Source organism: Carassius carassius, chromosome 48 (assembly GCF_963082965.1).
Source record: "Carassius carassius chromosome 48, fCarCar2.1, whole genome shotgun sequence".
Lineage (NCBI taxonomy): Eukaryota > Metazoa > Chordata > Actinopteri > Cypriniformes > Cyprinidae > Carassius > Carassius carassius.
Genome location: NC_081802.1, coordinates 235,755 through 257,496, shown reverse-complemented (window position 1 = coordinate 257,496; position 21,742 = coordinate 235,755). Strand labels below are relative to the sequence as shown.

Sequence of the window (21,742 nt, the reverse complement as noted above, 5' to 3'; positions counted from 1 at the left end):
TCAGTGAACATCTGGAGAAGACAAAAGATGAAACCCATCCAGCATTAAGATGATTTTAACTCAAACACATAGAGTCTATAATCCTTAATAACACTTCCTCCAGTGAAAAAGTGTTCTGGTCTGAATCAGGAGAGAAATCTGCACAGATCAAGCAGCGTTTAAACAGCTCTAAACTTTAAAGCTTTTGTCTTCTCCAGATGTTCACTGATGGACTGGAGTGCTGTGGATTATTGTGATGTTTTTATCAGACTCTCATTCTGACGGCACCCATTCACTGCAGAGCATCCATTGATGAGACACTGATGCAGTGCTACATTTCTCCAAACCTGATGAAGAGACACTCCTCCTGATCTGAAGGTCAGCGTGCCGTCCATCTGGTTCCTGATGTTGATGATGGCCCACAGCTGAAACACGACAGACGCTCCTCAGAGCAGATCTACAGACACGTGTTCAGGTCTGGAAGACTGAGCCAATCAGAACACAGACACTGACCTCTAGTGTTCAGCGACGGAACGACACCCGGTGATCTGATAGATCTGATCTATCAGCACCGGATCTCACCGTGACCCCGGACATCTGACCCTTCCTCTTCCTCTTCCTCTTCTTCGGTTTGTATAGGTGGCTGGTAAACAGCTCTCTGGAGTGTGGACTTGGGATCTAAATCACTATACACGGAAAAAAAATTGACCTTTAAACAAATACAATCAATAAACGTATATTTCACAAATTCTATTTATTAATCTTGTTGATCTGCAGCTTTTTAAAGAATATAACTGATATTCTCTCTTACTCTATTCTTGAGAATGTCTCTCTGTGAATCAACCTTCTGTCTAAGCAATAAAACACAGTCTGCTGTTTCTTCCTCTCCACAATGAACTGATTTTATTTTCTTTGTTCCATTGATTTTGTCACATCTTTTTGATCTGTCCCTTTTAGCTGGCTAATATTCATATACACGTGTTTATTTCCACTCTTCCAAACACATTTTGCTGCTTTTCATTCCCATCATCTCCAGCATGTGCAGGGAGCCACACACACCCGACAGAGGAAAGTGTTTGGGGAATTCTGAATGTTAGTGTTTCATACACAAGTACTCTCTGATTTTAAACTCATCTTTAGATGCTGACCCATGTGCCACACATACATAATCCATAACCGATCGTATTAAACGTAGAAGTCGTGGCCTAGGGGTTAGAGAGTTTGACTCCTAGGGTTGTGGGTTCGAATCTCGGGCTGGCAATAACACGACTGAGGAGCCATTGAGCAAGGCACTGAACCCGCAACTGCTCCCTGGGCGCCGCAGCACAAATGATGAACACTGCTCCGGGTGTGAGTGTGTGAGTGCGCACGCACACAAATTCTGAGTATGGGTCACCTTACTTGGCTGAATGTCACTCATATATATATATAATGTTATTTCTTAGGCATAAAGTACATTTGATAATGAGTAATATTTAAATTTTGAATTACCAGATATATATATATATATAAAAGCGTTACATCGTGCTTTTATTTTGTCCCGCTCGTATGACCCGGATGTGACCTCACGTCTCCTCCGGTGCAGGCACACACAGCAGCGCACGAGAGGCTGAGGTCACTCTGGTCGATCATCATGGTGTTCCTCACGCTGTCCTGCTGGACCCGGAACCGCGGACCGGATCGGTACTGGAGAGTCCAGGAGCTGCTGAAGAGCGCGCGGGTGAGATGTGTGTGTGTGTGTGTGTGTGTGTGTGTCTGAGATCCGAAGCAGAGTCACACGCGGAGCTGGAGACTGTTACCCAATAATGTTCTGGGAGCGGTATATTCAGATAAAGAAAACTTTCCGTTATGATTCGTGATGTAACGATTCACTCAACTCATGATTCAGTTTTATTCGATTCGATTTTTATAAAATTAGATTTAAGACATTATAATTGAAATGTGTCCTTTTATTATTGCCTGGACAATATGCTGCACATTTCTTTGTGAAATTGAAATAGAACACTATAATAATATACTAATATAGCACTTGCATATCATTACTCTTTTGTTGGTTTTGATCGCTTCTGTTGTCCTCATCTGTAAGTGGCTTCGGATGAAAGCATCTGCTAAATGACTAAATTTAATTTAAATGTAAATAACAAATCTAAGTTGAGATTTTAAAACAAGCCCCAAATCAAATAAATAACACAAATGAAAGAAATCTCTTCATATAAACAAAACAAGGCTTTGTCTGTGCTCTTTCTATTCAGAATGAGAGGCAACCCCTGCATTTTAATCATGATCCAGACAAAGATGCTGTATACGTGCAACATGAGCAGTTTGTAATCTAAATGGTAGATTGTATCATTTTGCAATGAATGGAGATTTTTGAAACTATGCATAAAAAATATCTTCATGAAACAGAAACAGCAGACGAGCTGAATGAGAAACAGATTCACTCTCTGCCAGCAGGTGGAGCTTAAAGCGTTTCCTTGGTTACCACTGTAAACAAAACACTTACGAACACTGCAGCAGGCGGAGCTTAAAGCGTTTCCTTGGTTACCGCTGTAAACAAAGCACTCATGACACTGCAGCAGGCGGAGCTTAATGTGTTTCCTTGGTTACCGCTGTAAACAAAGCACTCATGAACACTGCAGCAGGCGGAGCTTAAAGCGTTTCCTTGGTTACCGCTGTAAACAAAGCACTCATGAACACTGCAGCAGGCGGAGCTTAAAGCGTTTCCTTGGTTACCGCTGTAAACAAAGCACTTATGAACACTGCAGCGGGCGGAGCTTAAAGCGTTTCCTTAGTAACCGCTGTAAACAAAGCACTTATGAACACTGCAGCAGGCGGAGCTTAAAGCGTTTCCTTGGTTACCGCTGTAAACAAAACACTTATGAACACTGCAGCAGGTGGAGCTTAAAACGTTTCCTTGGTTACCGCTGTAAACAAAACACTTATTAACACTGCAGCAGGTGGAGCTTAAAGCGTTTCCTTGGTTACCGCTGTAAACAAAGCACCGCTGCACTTATGAACTTTAATATGCTTTATACAGAGTCAAGATGAACAGAAAAAATGCCATCTAAACTCCCCTCAGACACACATTCATATAAACTACCACTAAATGAAACTGGATCTGTTTAGCATCTCAACCGGTTTGAATCGTCACATATTTGAATAGATTTTCCACCGGCTAGCGGTTCATCATTACATCTCTAGTTATATTGTCTCTTTTGGGAATGTTCTGGAACCAAACAGTGTGTCTTTTGCAGCATTTCCGTGGCAGGAAGAACCGCTGCTACAGTCTGGCGGTGCGCGCCGTCCGCAGGGCGTTCATCTACGCCAGTAAAGCTCGGAAGGCCAAGCGACGCAGCATGAGGCAGGTATGTGACGAGTCATGTGACCTCACACCTGTCAGTCACTCACACTGAGCTCTGATGTGTGTGTGTGTGTGTGTCCAGCTCTGGATCCAGCGGTTGGCGGCGGCCAGCAGAGAGCAGCACATGAAGTACCCTGCGCTCATACACAACCTGCTGAAGGTCAGTGTGACGACGGTCAGATGAGTCCCGGCGTGTGTGTGTGTGTGTGTGTGTGCTGACCCTCTGTCTGTGCTCACAGTGCAGCGTGGAGCTGAACAGACGTGTGCTGTGTGACCTGTCCATCACAGAGCCGCGCTCCTTCCAGGCGCTGACCGCACTGGCCCAGGCACGCCGGACCGAGGGCCTCAGAGCCGCGCTGGGCGAGGGGGCGGAGCCACCCGGCGTCTTCTCTCGCATCACACAGCTGCAGGGAATCAGCCAATCACAGCGCAGCTGATCATGTGCCCTGCTGACCTCTGTCTGGATGTGTTCCTGTAAATAAGTGTCATTTGTGTGTGTTCATGAACATCATTAAAGCCTTTTCCTGTTTAATGGCTGCTGTGTTGTATTTCTGATCACCATCATGTCTTGTCGAGTCACACTTCATACAGTCAAAAACTGAACAATTACAGATTACATATACAGTCTTATGAAACTCAGCAAACTTCAGATCATATCATTCTATTATGATAGTTACTTACTGTACATCAAATAATTGTAGAAAAATGACCTCCATATGAATGCTAAAATATATGTTTGACTTATCTAAGCATGTGTAGTGATTGATAAAACCATATAAATGCAATACAATTAAACATAAATATATGTCTAGAAAATAACTACATTTAATGTTTTGAGGTATTTTCATTTATTCTAAAACATTATATTTGACCGCTCATGCAGATGATACGTTATAAATAATGTATGAATAGAACATTGAATAAATGAAATAGTTCATAGTAAAAGTTGCATTATTTCTCTGTATTATTAACCAGTGTTATTTTAGTATCAATGGAATACTGTTATACTTTTATTATTTTTATATTTTCTGCTTTCATTTTAATTTTAGTTAATTGTGTTTTAAATATGTTCATATAGTTTTGATAACTTTTTAGTGTATTTTATTATATGTTATAACTTTCGGTAACTAATATGAACTGTCAGATAATTACAGAATTATATTCGGTGTATATAATGTATATCTGTCAAAGGGGTAAATCTGGAACAGTTCTGAACATTATGAAATTCACTTTGCAAATTTAAGAAAATGGTAAAAAAAACATGGTGTTCAATAATTATACGACTTATTTTGAATGTGTATTTCTGTAATTAAGTATGTAGATTTGGGGAAATGTAATATGTAACGTGTGTTCTCTGATCAAATCTAGTGGAAAGGTGACGTATCTGTTAAATCTGAATAAAGGGTAAGCTTAATAAGCCAGGCTTGTTGTTAATGTTAATTAATTTATTTATTGTGAACAGCTGGCTGTAGGGACCGAAATAAACATAATTGATGGATTGATATTAATACTGTGTGAATTAATTTCCTGGTAGTGTTTTCAAATTACAGCAAAACACTGTCTTAGCCTTTACATACAATTAAACCTTTTATTAATATTTTCATTTCAAAGTAATAATTTGTATTACTATTTTTAATGCGTCTGTGTTAATTATTTCGTTTAATACATCAGAATAAAAATGAGAAATGTTGCCTTGGAAACTTTCGCAAGTGACGCTACATTCTGACGCGTCGAGGGGCGTGGCCTCCTCCCTGACCTTCTGAAGGACGAGCGCGTCAGCCAATCAGCGCAGCGCGGTGGCGCGTCAGGAGCAGTGCGCGTGCGCAGAGCGCGGCGTGACACTCGTGCGCCCGGTGGAAGCGTGTGTGTGAGTCCGGTTGTTCTGGGTCTGTCAGCGGATCATGTCGTGGCTCTTCGGGCTCAATAAAGGTCAGAGCGGCGCTCCGCCGGACGCTCCGGTTCCGTCCGCTCCTCCTCCTCCTCCTCCTCCTCCTGCGGCCGGCGGTGGCTCCGGTTCGGGTGACAAACCCAAGGACAAATGGAGCAACTTCGACCCGACGGGGCTGGAGCGCGCGGCGCAGGCGGCCAAAGAGCTGGACCGATCGCGTGAGTAGCGGAGCCGAGTGTATGAAGGGCATTAGGTCAAAGGTCAGTGCTGTTTGACGATGTTTGGCCCCTGTGACCGCAGGTCACGCCAAAGAGGCTCTGGACCTGGCGCGCATGCAGGAGCAGACCGTGCAGCTGGAGCACCAGAGCCGTGTCAAGGTACTCCTCATCCGGGCCTTCACCACCCTGACCCTGAACTATACACTCAGAACGCACAGACACACTCTACTCTCGCAGCTCGGAGTTTGGCTCACAATTCTGACATGTTTTAATTTGAACATTAATAATAATCATTGTTTTCAGGACTCCATGAGAAGGAATCAGATATTTTCATGTTTATATAGCCGACTCTTTGATCCTGTAGAAACAATCAGAAACAACCAAAGAGCATCAGTATGAAGTGACACGTCTCAGCACACGAGCACAGGTGTTTTTATCATTCATAAAAGAAATATAGAAAAAGAACGAGGGACGCTAGTGTTAGAGGGTCTGTTTTCAAATAAACAAAACAAGTCAAAAGAACCGAATGAAAAGAAGACAAGATACAATAGAAAAAGAGTAGAGATTGCTAGTGTCAGAGAAGAGAAGTATGAATAGAATTATAATAGAATAGAGGGTGCTAGATTTAGAGATTTGTTTCAGGCGTTTCTTTATTTTTAGGTAGAAATGCTTAAATCTTTATAAATCTCCTTGAGATATAGTGTTTTCACAATGCCACAAAAACACGTTGATGTTTACACTATTGTTAACATTTAGTTTTTATTTTTAAGTAAAAATATCTTGGTTTGAATTCATTTTGCAAGAGTTTTTCTTCTGCCATGGATTAAAAAAGAAAAGAGGTCATTGTGACTTTATTTCACAATTGAGACTTTTTTTTTTGTTCAGTTGCAAGGAAAAAGTCAGAATAGCGAGGAGAAAAAAGTCTGAATTATGAAATAAATTTGTGATTGCCTGTTTTATTGTTATATCCCACAGTGGACACGGATAGCCAAAACAAAAAAAAGAGTAGAAAACCTTCATTCAAATATTGAATGTCCAAAATAGCTCTGTAGAATTATGATAGAATACGTAATGATTTAATTTACAGCACCTTCATAATAAAAACAGCCACAAACACACCAGATGGCGATTGTTCGTCATTTGTTTCTAGAGTTTAACTCCGTGTTTTGTGTGTTTCAGGAGTATGAGGCGGCGCTGGAGCAGCTGAAGGGAGATCAGATCCGCATCCATGCTGAGGAGCGCAGGAAGACTCTGAACGAGGAGACCAAACAAAACCAGGCGGTGAGACACTTCTGAGTGCATGATCATGATTGTGATGTGATGGTGATGACTGTAATGATTGTGGTGATGTGATGGTGATGACTGTAATGATTGTGGTGATGTGATGATGATTTTTGATCGTGGTGATGTGATGAGGATTTTGATTGTGGTGATGTGATGTGATGGTGATGATTGTAATGATTGTGGTGATGTGATGATGTTTTTGTTGGTGAAGATGTGATGTGATGGTGATGACTGTAATGATTGTGGTGATGTGATGATGATTTTGATGGTGGTGATGTGATGTGATGGTGGTGATGGTGATGACTGTAATGATGCTTGTGATGTGATGAGGATATTGATGGTGGTGGTGATGTGATGGTGATGACTGTAATGATTGTGATGATGTGATGATGATTTTGATGGTGATGTGATGGTGATTACTGTAATGATTGTGATGATGTGATGATGATTTTGATGGTGGTGGTGATGGTGATGACTGTAATGATTGTGGTGATGTGATGATGATTTTGATGGTGGTGATGTGATGTGATGACTGTAATGATTGTGGTGATGTGATGGTGATGTGATGGTGGTGATGTGATGGCGATGACTGTAATGATTGTGGTGATGTGATGAGGATATTGATGGTGGTGGTGATGTGATGGTGATTACTGTAATGATTGTGATGATGTGATGATGATTTTGATGGTGGTGGTGATGGTGATGACTGTAATGATTGTGGTGATGTGATGATGATTTTGATGGTGGTGATGTGATGTGATGGTGGTGATGGTGATGACTGTAATGATGCTTGTGGTGATGTGATGAGGATTTTGATGGTGGTGGTGATGTGATGGTGATGACTGTAATGATTGTGGTGATGTGATGGTGATGTGATGGCGATGACTGTAATGATTGTGGTGATGTGATGAGGATTTTGATGGTGGTGATGTGATGTGATGGTGGTGATGGTGATGACTGTGATGTGATGGTGGTGATGTGATGGCGATGACTGTAATGATTGTGGTGATGTGATGTGATGGTGGTGATGTGATGGTGATGACTGTAATGATTGTGGTGATGGTGATGTGATGGCGATGACTGTAATGATTGTGGTGATGTGATGAGGATTTTGATGGTGGTGGTGATGGTGATGACTGTAATGATTGTGGTGATGTGATGTGATGGTGGTGATGTGATGGTGATGACTGTAATGATTGTGGTGATGTGATGTGATGGTGGTGATGTGATGGTGATGACTGTAATGATTGTGGTGATGGTGATGTGATGGTGGTGATGTGATGGCGATGACTGTAATGATTGTGGTGATGTGATGATGATTTTGATGGTGGTGGTGATGGTGATGACTGTAATGATTGTGGTGATGTGATGGTGATGACTGTAATGATTGTGGTGATGTGATGATGATTTTGATGGTGGTGGTGATGGTGATGACTGTAATGATTGTGGTGATGTGATGGTGATGACTGTAATGATGCTTGTGGTGATGTGATGATGATTTTGATTGTGGTGATGTGATGAGGATTTTGATGGTGATTGTGTGATGTGATGGTGATGCCTGTAATGATTGTGGTGATGTGATGGTGATGACTGTAATGATTGTGGTGATGTGATGATGTGATGAGGATTTTGATGGTGATGGTGGTGATGTGATGGCGATGACTGTAATGATTGTGGTGATGATTTTGATGGTGGTGATGTGATGGTGATGACTGTAATGATTGTGGTGATGTGATGATGATGACTGTAATGATGCTTGTGGTGATGTGATGATGATTTTGATGGTGATGGTGTGATGTGATGGTGATGCCTGTAATGATTGTGGTGATGTGATGGTGATGACTGTAATGATTGTGGTGATGTGATGATGTGATGAGGATTTTGATGGTGATGGTGGTGATGTGATGGTGATGACTGTAATGATGGTGGTGATCTGATGATGTTTTTGATGGTGGTGATGTGATGGTGATGGAGTTGATTTTATGATGATGACAGCAATGATGATGATTGTGATGGTGATGATGGTGGTGATGTGATGGTAATGTGGTGATGTGATGTTATGATGGTAATGTGGTGGTGGTGAGGAGGTGATGTTATGATGGTCCCCATTACAATGGTGATGATGGCAATGTGGTGGTGATGTGATGTTATGAAGATGACGGTGATGAGGATGGTGATCATGTGATGTTATGTCAGGATGTTGAAGATTGTTTCGTCCACAGAGGGCGCAGTATCAGGACAAACTGGCGCGGCAGCGGTACGATGACCAGCTCCGGCAGCAGGTGTGTTTCTGCAGATTCTCTGACTCCTGATTGACATGCGTATGTTTAACACCTCTGTTCCTCCACAGCAACTCCTGAACGAGGAGAACCTGCGCAAACAGGAAGAGTCTGTGCTGAAACAGGAAGCCATGAGGAAAGGTCAGACCAACTGATATCATTCTGAAGAAATCGCTGCTTGTGTTCTCCGTCGTCTGAACGTGATTGCGTGTGTGTTTCCACAGCGACCATCGAGCACGAGATGGATCTGCGGCACAAGAACGAGATGCTGCGTGTGGAGGCGGAGTCTAAAGCTCGTGGGCGTGTGGAGAGAGAGAACGCTGACATCATCCGCGAACAGATCCGACTGAAGGCGGCCGAACACAGACAGACCGTCCTCGAGTCCATACGGTATTATTATTTACTTAATATACACTTACTTTAATTCTTCATGGCACAGATTCAACAAGGTGTTGGAAACATTTCTCTGAGATTTTGGTCCATATTGAGATGACAGCATCACACAGTTGCTGCAGATTTGTCAGCTGCTCATCCATGATGAGAATCTCCCGTTCCACCACATCTCAAAGCTGCTCTATTGGGTTGAGATCTGGTGACATCAGACCAGGCAGTGTTTCTCCAATCTTCTCTTGTCCTGACAGGAGCATTTTCGTCCACACAACTGCTGCTCACTGGATATTTCTCTTTTTCGGACCATTCTCTGTAAATCCTAGAGATGGTTGTGTGTGTAAATCCCAGTAGATCAGCAGTTGTTGAAATACTCAGACCAGTCCGTCTGGAAACTACAACAATTCCACGTCACAGTCACTTAAATCCTCTATCTTCTCCATTCTGATGCTCGGCCATGAATTCACTTACACACTTGTGCTGAAAAATAATGGCAATAAATATATAAAATACTATAATGCACAATAAAATAAACTATATGCACAATATTTATAATTGTACCAGAATTAAAAATGCAGTTATGTCCAGGTGTAGATGTGGTCATGTGAGTGTTTATGATGTGTTTCAGGACGGCCGGCGCTGTGTTCGGGGAAGGTTTCCGCACGTTTATATCAGACTGGGATAAAGTCACGGCGACGGTGAGTGCTGGCGTGTGCGGTGTGTGTGTGACGGTTGTGTGTGTGTGTGTGTGTGTGATGCTCTGTGTCTCCTGCAGGTGGCGGGTCTCACGCTGCTGGCGGTCGGTGTTTATTCTGCTCGTAACGCGACCGCTGTGGCCGGACGATACATCGAGGCTCGGCTAGGAAAACCTTCACTAGTGCGAGAAACATCCCGATTCACTGTGGTGGAAGCCCTCAAACACCCCGTCAAGGTACGACGGACGTCTGTATGATGAGTGCTTCCTGTGCAGACAGGAAGTGAGGTGTGTGGCGGCGCTCATGCGAGTGTGTGTTGTTTCAGATGGCGAAGCGTTTGAAGAGCAAACCGCAGGACGCGCTGGAGGGAGTCGTGCTCAGCGTGAGTGTTGGCTCATCCTTCTCCACACACACTTCCTGTTAGCGTGCGCGTCTCACTTCCTGTCTCCCTGCAGCCGACGCTGGAGGAGCGCGTGCGCGACATCGCCATAGCAACGAGGAACACACGACAGAACCGCGGGCTGTACCGGAACATCCTGATGTACGGGCCGCCGGGGACCGGGAAGACTCTCTTCGCTAAGGTACCGCTCGCGCACACGCGTGTTCAGACGCATCGCAGTGCCGCGCACGTGTGTGTGTGTAACCGCCTCTGATTGGCTGTGAGCAGAAGCTGGCGATGCATTCTGGGATGGATTACGCCATCATGACGGGAGGAGACGTGGCCCCGATGGGTCGAGACGGAGTGACCGCGATGCACAAGGTGTTCGACTGGGCAGGAACCAGCGGCCGCGGGTCAGACACACACACACTATACTCTCATAAATGGTTATATTTATGAAGAATAAAATATTATTGTTATATTTAAGTTATGTAAATTGTTTTTACATAAAGTTTATATATATGTGTGTGTGTGTGTGTGTGTGTGTGTGTGTGTGTGTGTGTGTGTGTGTGTGTGATAAATGTAAAAAGCATTAATTACATCATGGCATAAAAACACTTTCCGTAGTTTAAAAATAATTGAAAATAATAATGTATGCTGACAAAAATATTGACGTTGCTATACTGATATATATATAAATAATATACTGTATTAGATATCCTTATAAATATTTATTTAGATTATATATTATTTTATATATTTATAATACTCTTAATATATTTATTTAACTAAAGTATTTTTTTAATAAATGCATTTATTTAAAATGTATTTATATTATATATCAAATATATTTATTTTATAATTTGTTTTTTTTCTTAAATGTAAAAAAATTATTTAAATTGTATACATGATTTAATTCATTCTGTAATATATTCTGACAAAAATACAAAAACATCTAAATCTCAATATGTGTGATGTGTGTGTGTGTGTGTGTGTGTGATGGTGATGTTCTGCTGTGTTCTCCAGGCTGCTGCTGTTTGTGGATGAAGCTGATGCATTCCTGCGCAAGAGATCCACCGTGAGTCTCACACTCCTTCTCCTTCACTGCATGTGTGTATCTGTGTGTGTGTGTGTGTCACTGCAGGAGTCATGTGATACATCTGTGTGTGTGTGTGTGTGTGTTTCAGGAGAAGATCAGCGAGGATCTCCGAGCGACTCTGAACGCATTCCTGTACCGCACCGGAGAACAAAGCAACAAGTAAACACACCTGTCTGTCTCACACACACACACACACACACACACAGACAGACAGACAGCTGATGTGGTGTGTGTGTGTGTTTCAGGTTCATGCTGGTTCTGGCCAGTAATCAGCCGGAGCAGTTTGATTGGGCCATAAACGACCGAATCGATGAGATCGTGAACTTCATGCTGCCCGGACTCGAGGAGAGAGAGAGACTCGTACGACTCTACTTCGACAAATACGTGCTGCAGCCGGCCACTGGAGGACGCCAGTGAGCACACACACACAAACACACACACACACACACACACTCTCACTCTCACACACAGACACACACACACACACACACACAAACACACACACACACACACACACACACACACACTCACTCACTCACTCACTCACTCACTCACAGACACACACTCTCTCACTCTCTCTCACATACACACACACTCACACACACACACACACACACACTCTCACTCTCACACACAGACACACACACACTCTCACTCTCACACACACAGACACACACACACTCTCACTCACACACACACTCACACACACACACACACACACTCACACACACACACACACACACACACTCACACACACACTCACACACACACACACTCTCACTCTCTCACACAGACACACACTCTCTCACTCTCTCTCTCACACACACTCACACACACTCACACACACACACACACACACACAAACACACTCTCACTCTCTCTCACACACACACACTCTCACTCTCTCTCACACACACACACACACACTCACACACAAACACACTCTCACTCTCTCTCACACACACACACACTCTCACTCTCTCTCACACACACACACACACACACACACACAAACACACTCTCACTCTCTCTCACACACACACACACTCTCACTCTCTCTCACACACACACACACACACTCACACACACACACACACACACACACACAAACACACTCTCACTCTCTCTCACACACACACACACTCTCACTCTCTCTCTCACACACACACACAGACACACACACACAGTCACTCTCTCACACACAGACACACACACACTCTCACTCTCTCTCACACACACAGACACTCACACACAGACACACACACACAGTCACTCTCTCACACACAGACACAGACACACACACTCACACACACACACACACACACACAGTCACTCGCTCACAAACACACACACACAGTCACTCGCTCACAAACACACACACACTCTCACTCTCTCACACACAGACACACACTCTCACTCACTCACTCACAAACACACACACACACTCACACACTCACTCACTCACAAACACACACACACACACACTCACTCACTCACTCACTCACAAACACACACACTCACACACTCACTCACTCACAAACACACACACACACACTCACTCACTCACAAACACACTCACACACACACACACACAGTCACTCTCTCACACACACACACAGTCACTCTCTCACACACACACACTCACACACACACACAGTCACTCTCTCACACACACACACACACACACACACACACACACACACAGTCACTCGCTCACAAACACACACACACTCTCACTCTCTCACACACAGACACACACTCTCACTCACTCACTCACTCACAAACACACACACACACACACACTCACTCACTCACAAACACACACACACACACACTCACTCACTCACTCACACACACACACACACACACTCACTCACAAACACACACACACACACACACACACTCACTCACTCACTCACAAACACACACACACACACACTCACTCACTCACTCACTCACAAACACACACACACACACACACACTCACTCACTCACAAACACACACACACACACACTCACTCACTCACTCACTCACAAACACACACACACACACACACACTCACTCACTCACAAACACACACACACACACACACTCACTCACTCACAAACACACACACACACACACACACACTCACTCACTCACAAACACACACACACACACACACACTCACTCACTCACAAACACACACACACACACACACAGAGGCTAAATAACATACTCAGAATAATTTAGACTGCACAAGATCCTGTGTCCCACAATGCACTGCACTCAACTGCACATTCAGCTCGTGTAATGACTCCTCATTAGTTCAGATCAATGTTACTGTACTAATTTTTTATAATGTTATATAATTAAAAAATTATACTATATCATACTATGTATTATACTATTTATACTTGCATTTATTAGCATTTTGAATCTTGTTTCATACTTTGTCATTTTTAGTTTTTTTTGCTTTAGTTTTATTTATTTTATTATTTCTTTTTAGCTTAAAACTTTAGTGTCATTTTATTACCTGCATCACTTTAGTTTTGTTCTTTTAACAGTTCAATTCAGTACAAGTTGCAATTGCCTTTTTCTATTATTTATTCCGTTGCGGAAACCGGCTTCCATTGATTCAGACATTAAAATGCTGCACGACGCTCACTGAACTGAACATGTGACCTGACGTGTGTGTGTGTGTGTGTGTGTGTGTGTGTGTGTGTGCAGGAGGCTGAAGCTGGCTCAGTTTGATTACGGACTGATGTGTTCGGATATCGCGAAGCGTGTCGAGGGAATGTCTGGACGCGAAATCTCCAAACTCGCAGTCGCTTGGCAGGTTTGTTCGTCTGTAAACGATGTTAACGCTACACGCAAATACACTCAAACTTCTAAATTAAAATGATTGAAATCGTCACTCAATAACAGAAATAGAATCGTGTTAAAATGTTTGTGTGATGAGGCGTGCGCCGCAGAGGCTCATGGGTAATGTGTGTGTGTGTCAGGCGGCGGCGTACTCCTCTGAGGATGGTGTACTGACCGAGGCCATGATGGATGCGCGGGTGGATGACGCTGTGAGACAGCACCAGCAGAAGATGGACTGGCTTCATGGAGAAGGGGTTCTGGATAACGAGGGCCGGACGACGCCCACCAAGGGCTCCGCTCCCCCGCTCAAGGCACAGGAAGTGCTCCGCCCTCTACAGGAAGTGCCAGCAGACCGGAGCAAACCTGACGGGACTCCAGTTTAATGCTCGTTTGTTCAGTTTAATAACGATTAGAGCTGCAGTAGTGTCTGTCTGATGTGTGTTTGTGTCGATGTTTACTGATCACAAGTCTGTAACTTTAATTAACTGTTAATAATCACTGAGAGACTGGAAACAAGTCCACATGAAATGAATGGAAACTGTTTTTATGTCTTGACAGTAAAGCAATTTTCATTTCTTATTACGTCTGATTTGAGTTTGAACGGAACCAGTTATGATTTTCAGCTCATTTACAGAATAACCAAATCATTTTATGAAATTCTGTCACTTGCCAACACAATGTAAATTATCTTGGATAAAAGTATCTGCCAGATCAATTCTGAATTCTGAATTATCATAATTCATAAATCAAACAATCAAATTAATATAGCGGAGTCAAAAACAGTGAAACAAAAAAAGACATGAAATTAATCACAATATGCAACTTTTCGTCTACAAGAATCGTCCGATCAAACCGATTCACCAAAATGATTCAGACTCTTCAGTGCTAGATCCGAGATCCGTTTGAGATGAACCGACTCTCTAGAATATATCGAACCTTCCCATAGACAGTAAAATAAGAACCTTCCGATTAGAGATCTTCACAGTGCACCCGAGACCCGTCGGGTCCGAATCTATTACCTCAGGTCCCGGGTCTGTTTAACATTGTGTGTAATACCCGTGCGATCGGAGTCCTCGAACTCGGAGAACACCCGGCGTGATCAAACACTGCTTGTGTTTTTTGTAACTTGAAACTTGTAAAATTAGGAAAAGAAAAGAGTGAGCCAAAAAAAGTGATCTCTCTCTCTCTCGCGCTCGCGCTCGCAGACTCAGAGTTAGTTATAGTGATGGGATTTATGGCTCTTTGAGGGGATCCGGTGTTCTGTCGATTTGTGCTGCCTTGTCGAAAAATGCTACCTCCCATTAAAACCAATGGTAGCATAATTCGATAGCGAAAAGTGTTACCTATCAGATTTTGCTTCATGCATGATATTAATAAGGTGTGAGGCTTTATTAACATGTACACCTACCCCAACCCTAAACCTACCCTTACAGTATGATAAATACAGTGTTGGTAGCATAATCTGATAGGTAGCATTATTTGTCAGAACACCGGATCTTCGCGATCCGTTCAAAAGAACGGCTCTTTTGGCTCTTTTAAATATTTAGTCAGTTTTAAGAAGCCAGCTTGGAGCCATCTCAGTTTATCCTGGAAATAATCACTGGGAGGAATGATGAGGTGAGATTTGTAGTCAAATAATTAAAACAGATATCACACACCAATATCTGAGTTTGAATTATTCTGAAATATTGATTATTACCTCATTTGTCATGTGTGGACTATATTCCATAGGGTTGCACAAATCCCTCTGCTTAGACAGTGACATCACTATTTTGGATTTACCTTTAGTACAAAGTGTGTGTGTGTAAAGCTACGTTGACTTATGTTATTCATACAATACCTACTCACGAATAAACATCAAATACAAAGCCGGCTGCAATGAATTTATGTGCAAAACAGCTTTTACTACAAACACTTCCACACAAGAACATTGTTATCACACAAGAACATTTTGATAGAAAACAAAAAATATTTAAAGTAGATAAAATTAGAATAAATAAAATGGAAATGTCTACATACAATTACTACTGTAAACTTTGCAAACATCAGCCCCTTCAAGTCAATGAACAATAACAAAGTGGGCTGCAATGAATGTCTGTGCAAAACAGCTTTTTTTCAACGCTCCTACCCAATGACAGAGGCACGCAGGATGTGAAGGACGTGAAGGATGCGTGCACAACTAATAACTAATATCATCACGCTATAAAGGGTTGGCCTGCGCTGGGTGCGCCCCTCCCCCTATAACTGTTCTGTCTCGCGGAGGAGCTCATTTGTGTGCATCTGTGTGAAACACGCATAGGAAAAAAGAACGACAGAAAGAACGGCTCCCCTCCAGCCGCGACTCGGCTCCCATCGTTCATGTTTATGAGCCGTTCAAAAGAATCGGTTCGTTCGCGAACGTCACAACTCTACAGAGTTAATACGAGTGAGTGAAGTGAAGTGACATTCAGCCAAGTATGGTGACCCATACTCAGAATTTGTGCTCTGCATTTAACCCATCCGAAATGCACACACACAGAGCAGTGAACACACACACACACACACTGTGAACACACACCCGGAGCAGTGTTCATCATTTATGCTGCGGCGCCCGGGGAGCAGTTGGGGGTTCGATGCCTTGCTCAAGGACACCTAAGTCGTGGTATTGAAGGTGGAGAGAGAACTGTACATGCACTCCCCCCACCCACAATTCCTGCCGGCCCGGGACTCGAACTAACAACCTTTCGATTGGGAGTCCGACTCTCTAACCATTAGGCCACGACTTCCCTTAAATACAAGTGCACACACGGTATTAATGCTTATTGACACACTCATATTTAATATATTTTAAATCAGCAACACAATCTGAGGTGAACTGTCACATGAATGTTTTCTATGACGCTCAAACTGCGTTAAAGCATATTTTAGGTTGATACAGCTAGCACACATGTGCAGTCTCGATCGCGTTTCATGTTTCTATAGCAACCAGTGAGGGACACTTCGACCGCCAAACCGCGTTTTACATTTTCTCCCATTTTTATCATATTCTAAATGAACCGTTTAATCTTAAAGTTTTAGTGGTCAGATTCAGACTCGATGCAGAGCAGAGAGCACAGAGATCAGATGATAGCAAATAAATAACGTCAGCGGCCATGGCATTGCACGAGCGATCGTTATTATAGTTCAAAAGGGCAAACAGTTGAGGTTATTATGCGAGTTACTCGAGTCAGAATGGACATGTGCACAGTAGCACTTCTCATCCGTCACAGTGACATCAAGAGGATTTTTAAGCTGAAATAATGAGTGGATTCAGCTTGGACTTGGAATAACGAGAGGAATAACATGAATAACTTTCTTGTCGGAGGATTAATGCATCACAGGCAGTCAGGTACAAGGAAGAGAGACTACGCCTCTTTAAATTAGGTTAGAAAAAAAGCTGTATTTTTCGCAACAGGTTTATTGACTTGTAATAGTAATTTAAGGTGGAATATGTGAATGTCGGGTCTGTGTCTTCCCGGCGGGTCCGGGTCCAGCTTTTGAAATATTAGACGGGTCCGGGTCGGTTCGGTGTAGTACATTACGGGTCTCTTTCGGGTTCGGGCACGAATTTTTGGACCCGTGAAGACCTCTACTTCCGATATTACATTTAAGAATGAGATCCGAACTAACTGACTCCCTTGAAAGAATCAAACTTTCAGAAGAGCAAGAAAGATCCGTTTAGAATGAACTGAATCACTAAAAAAGATTCGGACTTTCCTAAGCTATATATAAGAGCGATCCATTTATTGTTTATTTTCACACCATAAAGTATATTCAAGCAGTTTGATTTGCTTGAGCAGTTGATTTCCCAAAGCTATGATTGAGCTTTTATTGATAACACGTAAAGATGAGAAATAATAATTTCAGCTACGCCTATTACTAATGAACAAAATCAACCATTACAGCTTTCTTAGACAAACAAAACATAAATAAATCAATAAATGATATCCATAAATACTTATTTCAAAAAACAGCAGCCGCGCCCAAACGGTTATTTATTTATTTTTATTATGCAGTTATGTACAAAATTAGTATAAACATCTCATAATAATTAAGAAATGGTATACAGTATATAAGTCAAGGGTAAGAACTTAAAGCATTTTATTAACCAAGTTAAAGTGCCAGTGCTTCATAAGTCTTTTCGGCTTTTCGGTGGCGCGCCCAAACGCAGCGGACGTCGCCCCGCGACACGTGACGTCTATGCGTACGTGCGCGCTCCCGAGCGGAGGGAAGATGGCGGATGTTTGGAGTGAGGAGCTTGATGATAGTAGCTGATAAAGAGAAACACAAACAACAGCGAAAGAGCAGAAGAAGCGCGCAGGCGAGAGACAGACAGAGACCCCGGTAGACAGGTAATCTCACGGGCACGCGTGTAATCACCTTCATCATCATCATCATCATCAGACGAGAGTGAACCGGCTGTTAGCGCTCAGCTAATGAAGCCGCAGCTGAAGATGCTCTCGAGTTACGCCTCGTTACTTTACAGTGCTTCATGAGTAACTGTCTGTGTAAATACAGTAAGCTGACCATCTGAGCCAGATCCGGTCAGAACTAGCGGCTCTCGGCTGCTCTGGTGTGATGTTTGACTGCTTCTGTTATTAACGACGCTCCCTTACGGTCAGTGACGTCAGCAGTGACGCACGTGACCAGGATCCGTGATGTCTTGTCACGTGGTCTTACTCAGCGCTGTTTACTCTCAGGTCCGCAGACGGTGAAGACAGCTGCGCGGTTGCCATGGAGATGGAGGAGGTGCCGCCGGGCGCGCGCAGCATGGGCGAGCTCCCCGAGGAGGTGCTGGAGTACATCCTGTCCTTCCTGTCGCCCTACCAGGAGCACAAGACCGCCGCGCTGGTCTGCAAGCAGTGGTATCGCCTCATCAAAGGTCAGAGGTCACGCATGACCCTGGGCACACGCTTCAGAACGATAACTGTAACCATTTTAATAATCACTCTCTAGTCTACGAGAAAATTGCCACATCCACCTATAGTGATAACCAACCAGCTCAGGAACAGCAGTAACACTGACAGCCAATCAGACTCCACCGGCTATAAAGCAGCGGATGACAAAACTGCAGAAAATCATCATCGTTATCATCATAATTTCTAATAGTTATCGTTATAGTACTACATATTAGTTTTTGTTATAGTTGATAACATTTTAATTACAGTTACGATTATTAGTTGTTGTTGCATATATAGTTATAATTAAAGTTATTGTTATAGTTATTGTAGTTGCCATTATAGTTATCATTGTAGTTATCGTTATAGTTGTTATGATTGCTTTTATAGTTATCGTTATTATTGTCCTTACCATTATACTCAGCACTATAGCTATAGTTACAGTTATAGTTATCGTTATAGTCTTCGTAGTTATAGTTACTGTTATTGTTATCATTATAGTCATCGTAATTATAGTTACTATTATAGTTATTGTTATAGTTATCGTAATTATAGTTATCATTAAAATCCTCATAATTATAGTTACTGTTATAGTTATCATTATAGTCATTGTAATTATAGTTATCGTTATAGTCTTCGTAATTATAGTTACTGTTATAGTTATAGTCATACTTATTGTAATTATAGTTGTAGTGGCGGACCACTCTTAGCTGGGACGTATTGCTTAGCTTCTTTAACAAGCTATCCAACACAGTTAAAATTAAATGGTACCTTTTTTGAGGTGGATGAGATGGTATTCCAGCAGATAGGTAAACAGGGCAGGTATGCAGAGCAAGGCAGGTAAGCAAAGCAAAGCAGGCAGCAGGCAGGTAAGTAGGTTGGTAGTAGCAGACAAAGCATGGACTCCAGTAATCCAACAAACAATTGGTAAGTGGTTGAAAAATGGTGGTTAAAAAAGGCACAACTTAAATCAAAAATAATGTCCAAATACTGTTCAATAAAGATTCAATAGCGATTCAGTAGCGATGTAAAGAACTGTATGCTTAATACGTTCCAACAGCTTCCTTGTTCTTTTTTGTTTTTAGAAAGGTGAGAGGCGGCCATCTTTATCTTCAAACATTCTCACCCACCGTCAAACTAAAAGTCCCTACAAAATAAAGGACCCTAAATCAAACAAAATATACCAGTGCTCCAATAGCACAACAACTTAGATTAAACTCAAAACGGCTCCTACATAGCCGGCCCCTTATAGCTATTGCAGGAAGCAAGCTATAACTAACTAAATGTAATTTTCCAAGGAGCTATATATTACTCCCTTAAACCCATTATGCATTATTTACAAGAATAAATGAGTGCAGCGATTCAGTGTATGTATCTGTATGACAGTGTGTGCACGTGCGCAAGTTCATTCAGGTCTCACTCAGCTTTAGATTACTGGCCTTCTACTAGCAAGCAGATCTTACTGATAGGTCTTTCAAGCTGGCTTGTTTTGGTTTGAAGCCGTACACTGCGGACCAAGCCTTTGGAGTCAGGGAGGGCTTCAGTGACTCTAGCTAGCATCCACGATCCTCTTGGCGCTGTGCTGTCGGCTACTAGTACGACGTCTCCTGGACAGAAGTTGCGTCTGACACGAGACCATTTTTGCCGTGTTTGCAGAAGAGGGAGGTACTCTCGGACCCAGCGTTTCCAAAATAAGTCGGCAATGTACTGGATCTGTCTCCAACGATGTCTGGTGTAAAGATCTTCTTTCACGAACAAACCCGGTGGTAGAACAGGCTGCACCTTAAGCTGCAGTAAATGATTAGGCGTTAACGGCTCCAAGTCATTTGGGTTGTCAGAAACAGTCGTGAGTGGACGGCTATTGAGAATGGCCTCAACCTCACACATTACTGTCTGAAGGCCTTCATCATCCAGATACTGCTGGTTGGTGACTGACTGTAACGTCGTTTTGATCGTGCGAATCAACCTCTCCCATATCCCTCCATAATGGGCACCATGGGGAGGGTTAAATGTCCATTTCACTCCCTTTTGGAGCAGACTTTTTTCAATTTGTTGCATGTTCCAAGATTTCAAGGACTCTTTTAGTTCCTTTTCAGTTGCAACAAAGTTTGTTCCATTATCTGATCGCAACTCAGACACTGGTCCTCTTCTGGCAATGAAACGTCTGAATGCATGAATGCAAGAGTCAGTATCAAGTGAATGTGCAACCTCCAAGTGTATAGCACGGCTGGTAAGACATGTGAAAATCACGCCGTACCGTTTTACAATGCTGCGGCCTCGTTTTACCTCTAATGGCCCAAAATAATCAACCCCTACATGCGTGAAGGGCGGAAGGCCAGGGGTCAACCTGTCAACTGGCAAGTCTGCCATTTTCTGTTCACCTGCACTCAATTTGACTCTTCTGCATCTGGT

At 42.8% G+C, this 21,742-nt stretch overlaps 2 protein-coding genes across 2 annotated transcripts; both read left to right on the top strand.

Moving 5' to 3' along the window:
- Window positions 1-1,533: 1,533 nt before the first annotated feature.
- On the top strand, window positions 1,534-3,872 carry mrpl20 (mitochondrial ribosomal protein L20). Its single transcript, XM_059543840.1, has 4 exons — window positions 1,534-1,699; window positions 3,234-3,344; window positions 3,423-3,500; window positions 3,580-3,872. The coding sequence occupies exons 1-4, from the start codon at window positions 1,613-1,615 to the stop codon at window positions 3,775-3,777; spliced, it is 474 nt and encodes a 157-aa protein (XP_059399823.1). The 5' UTR covers window positions 1,534-1,612; the 3' UTR covers window positions 3,778-3,872.
- Window positions 3,873-5,134: 1,262 nt separating this feature from the next.
- LOC132131490 (ATPase family AAA domain-containing protein 3-like) lies at window positions 5,135-14,993 on the top strand. Its single transcript, XM_059543531.1, has 16 exons — window positions 5,135-5,446; window positions 5,529-5,605; window positions 6,626-6,727; window positions 8,953-9,012; window positions 9,081-9,150; window positions 9,234-9,399; window positions 10,025-10,094; window positions 10,172-10,327; window positions 10,417-10,473; window positions 10,547-10,672; window positions 10,759-10,883; window positions 11,497-11,548; window positions 11,658-11,728; window positions 11,815-11,982; window positions 14,280-14,388; window positions 14,555-14,993. The coding sequence occupies exons 1-16, from the start codon at window positions 5,242-5,244 to the stop codon at window positions 14,795-14,797; spliced, it is 1,857 nt and encodes a 618-aa protein (XP_059399514.1). The 5' UTR covers window positions 5,135-5,241; the 3' UTR covers window positions 14,798-14,993.
- Window positions 14,994-21,742: the final 6,749 nt, after the last annotated feature.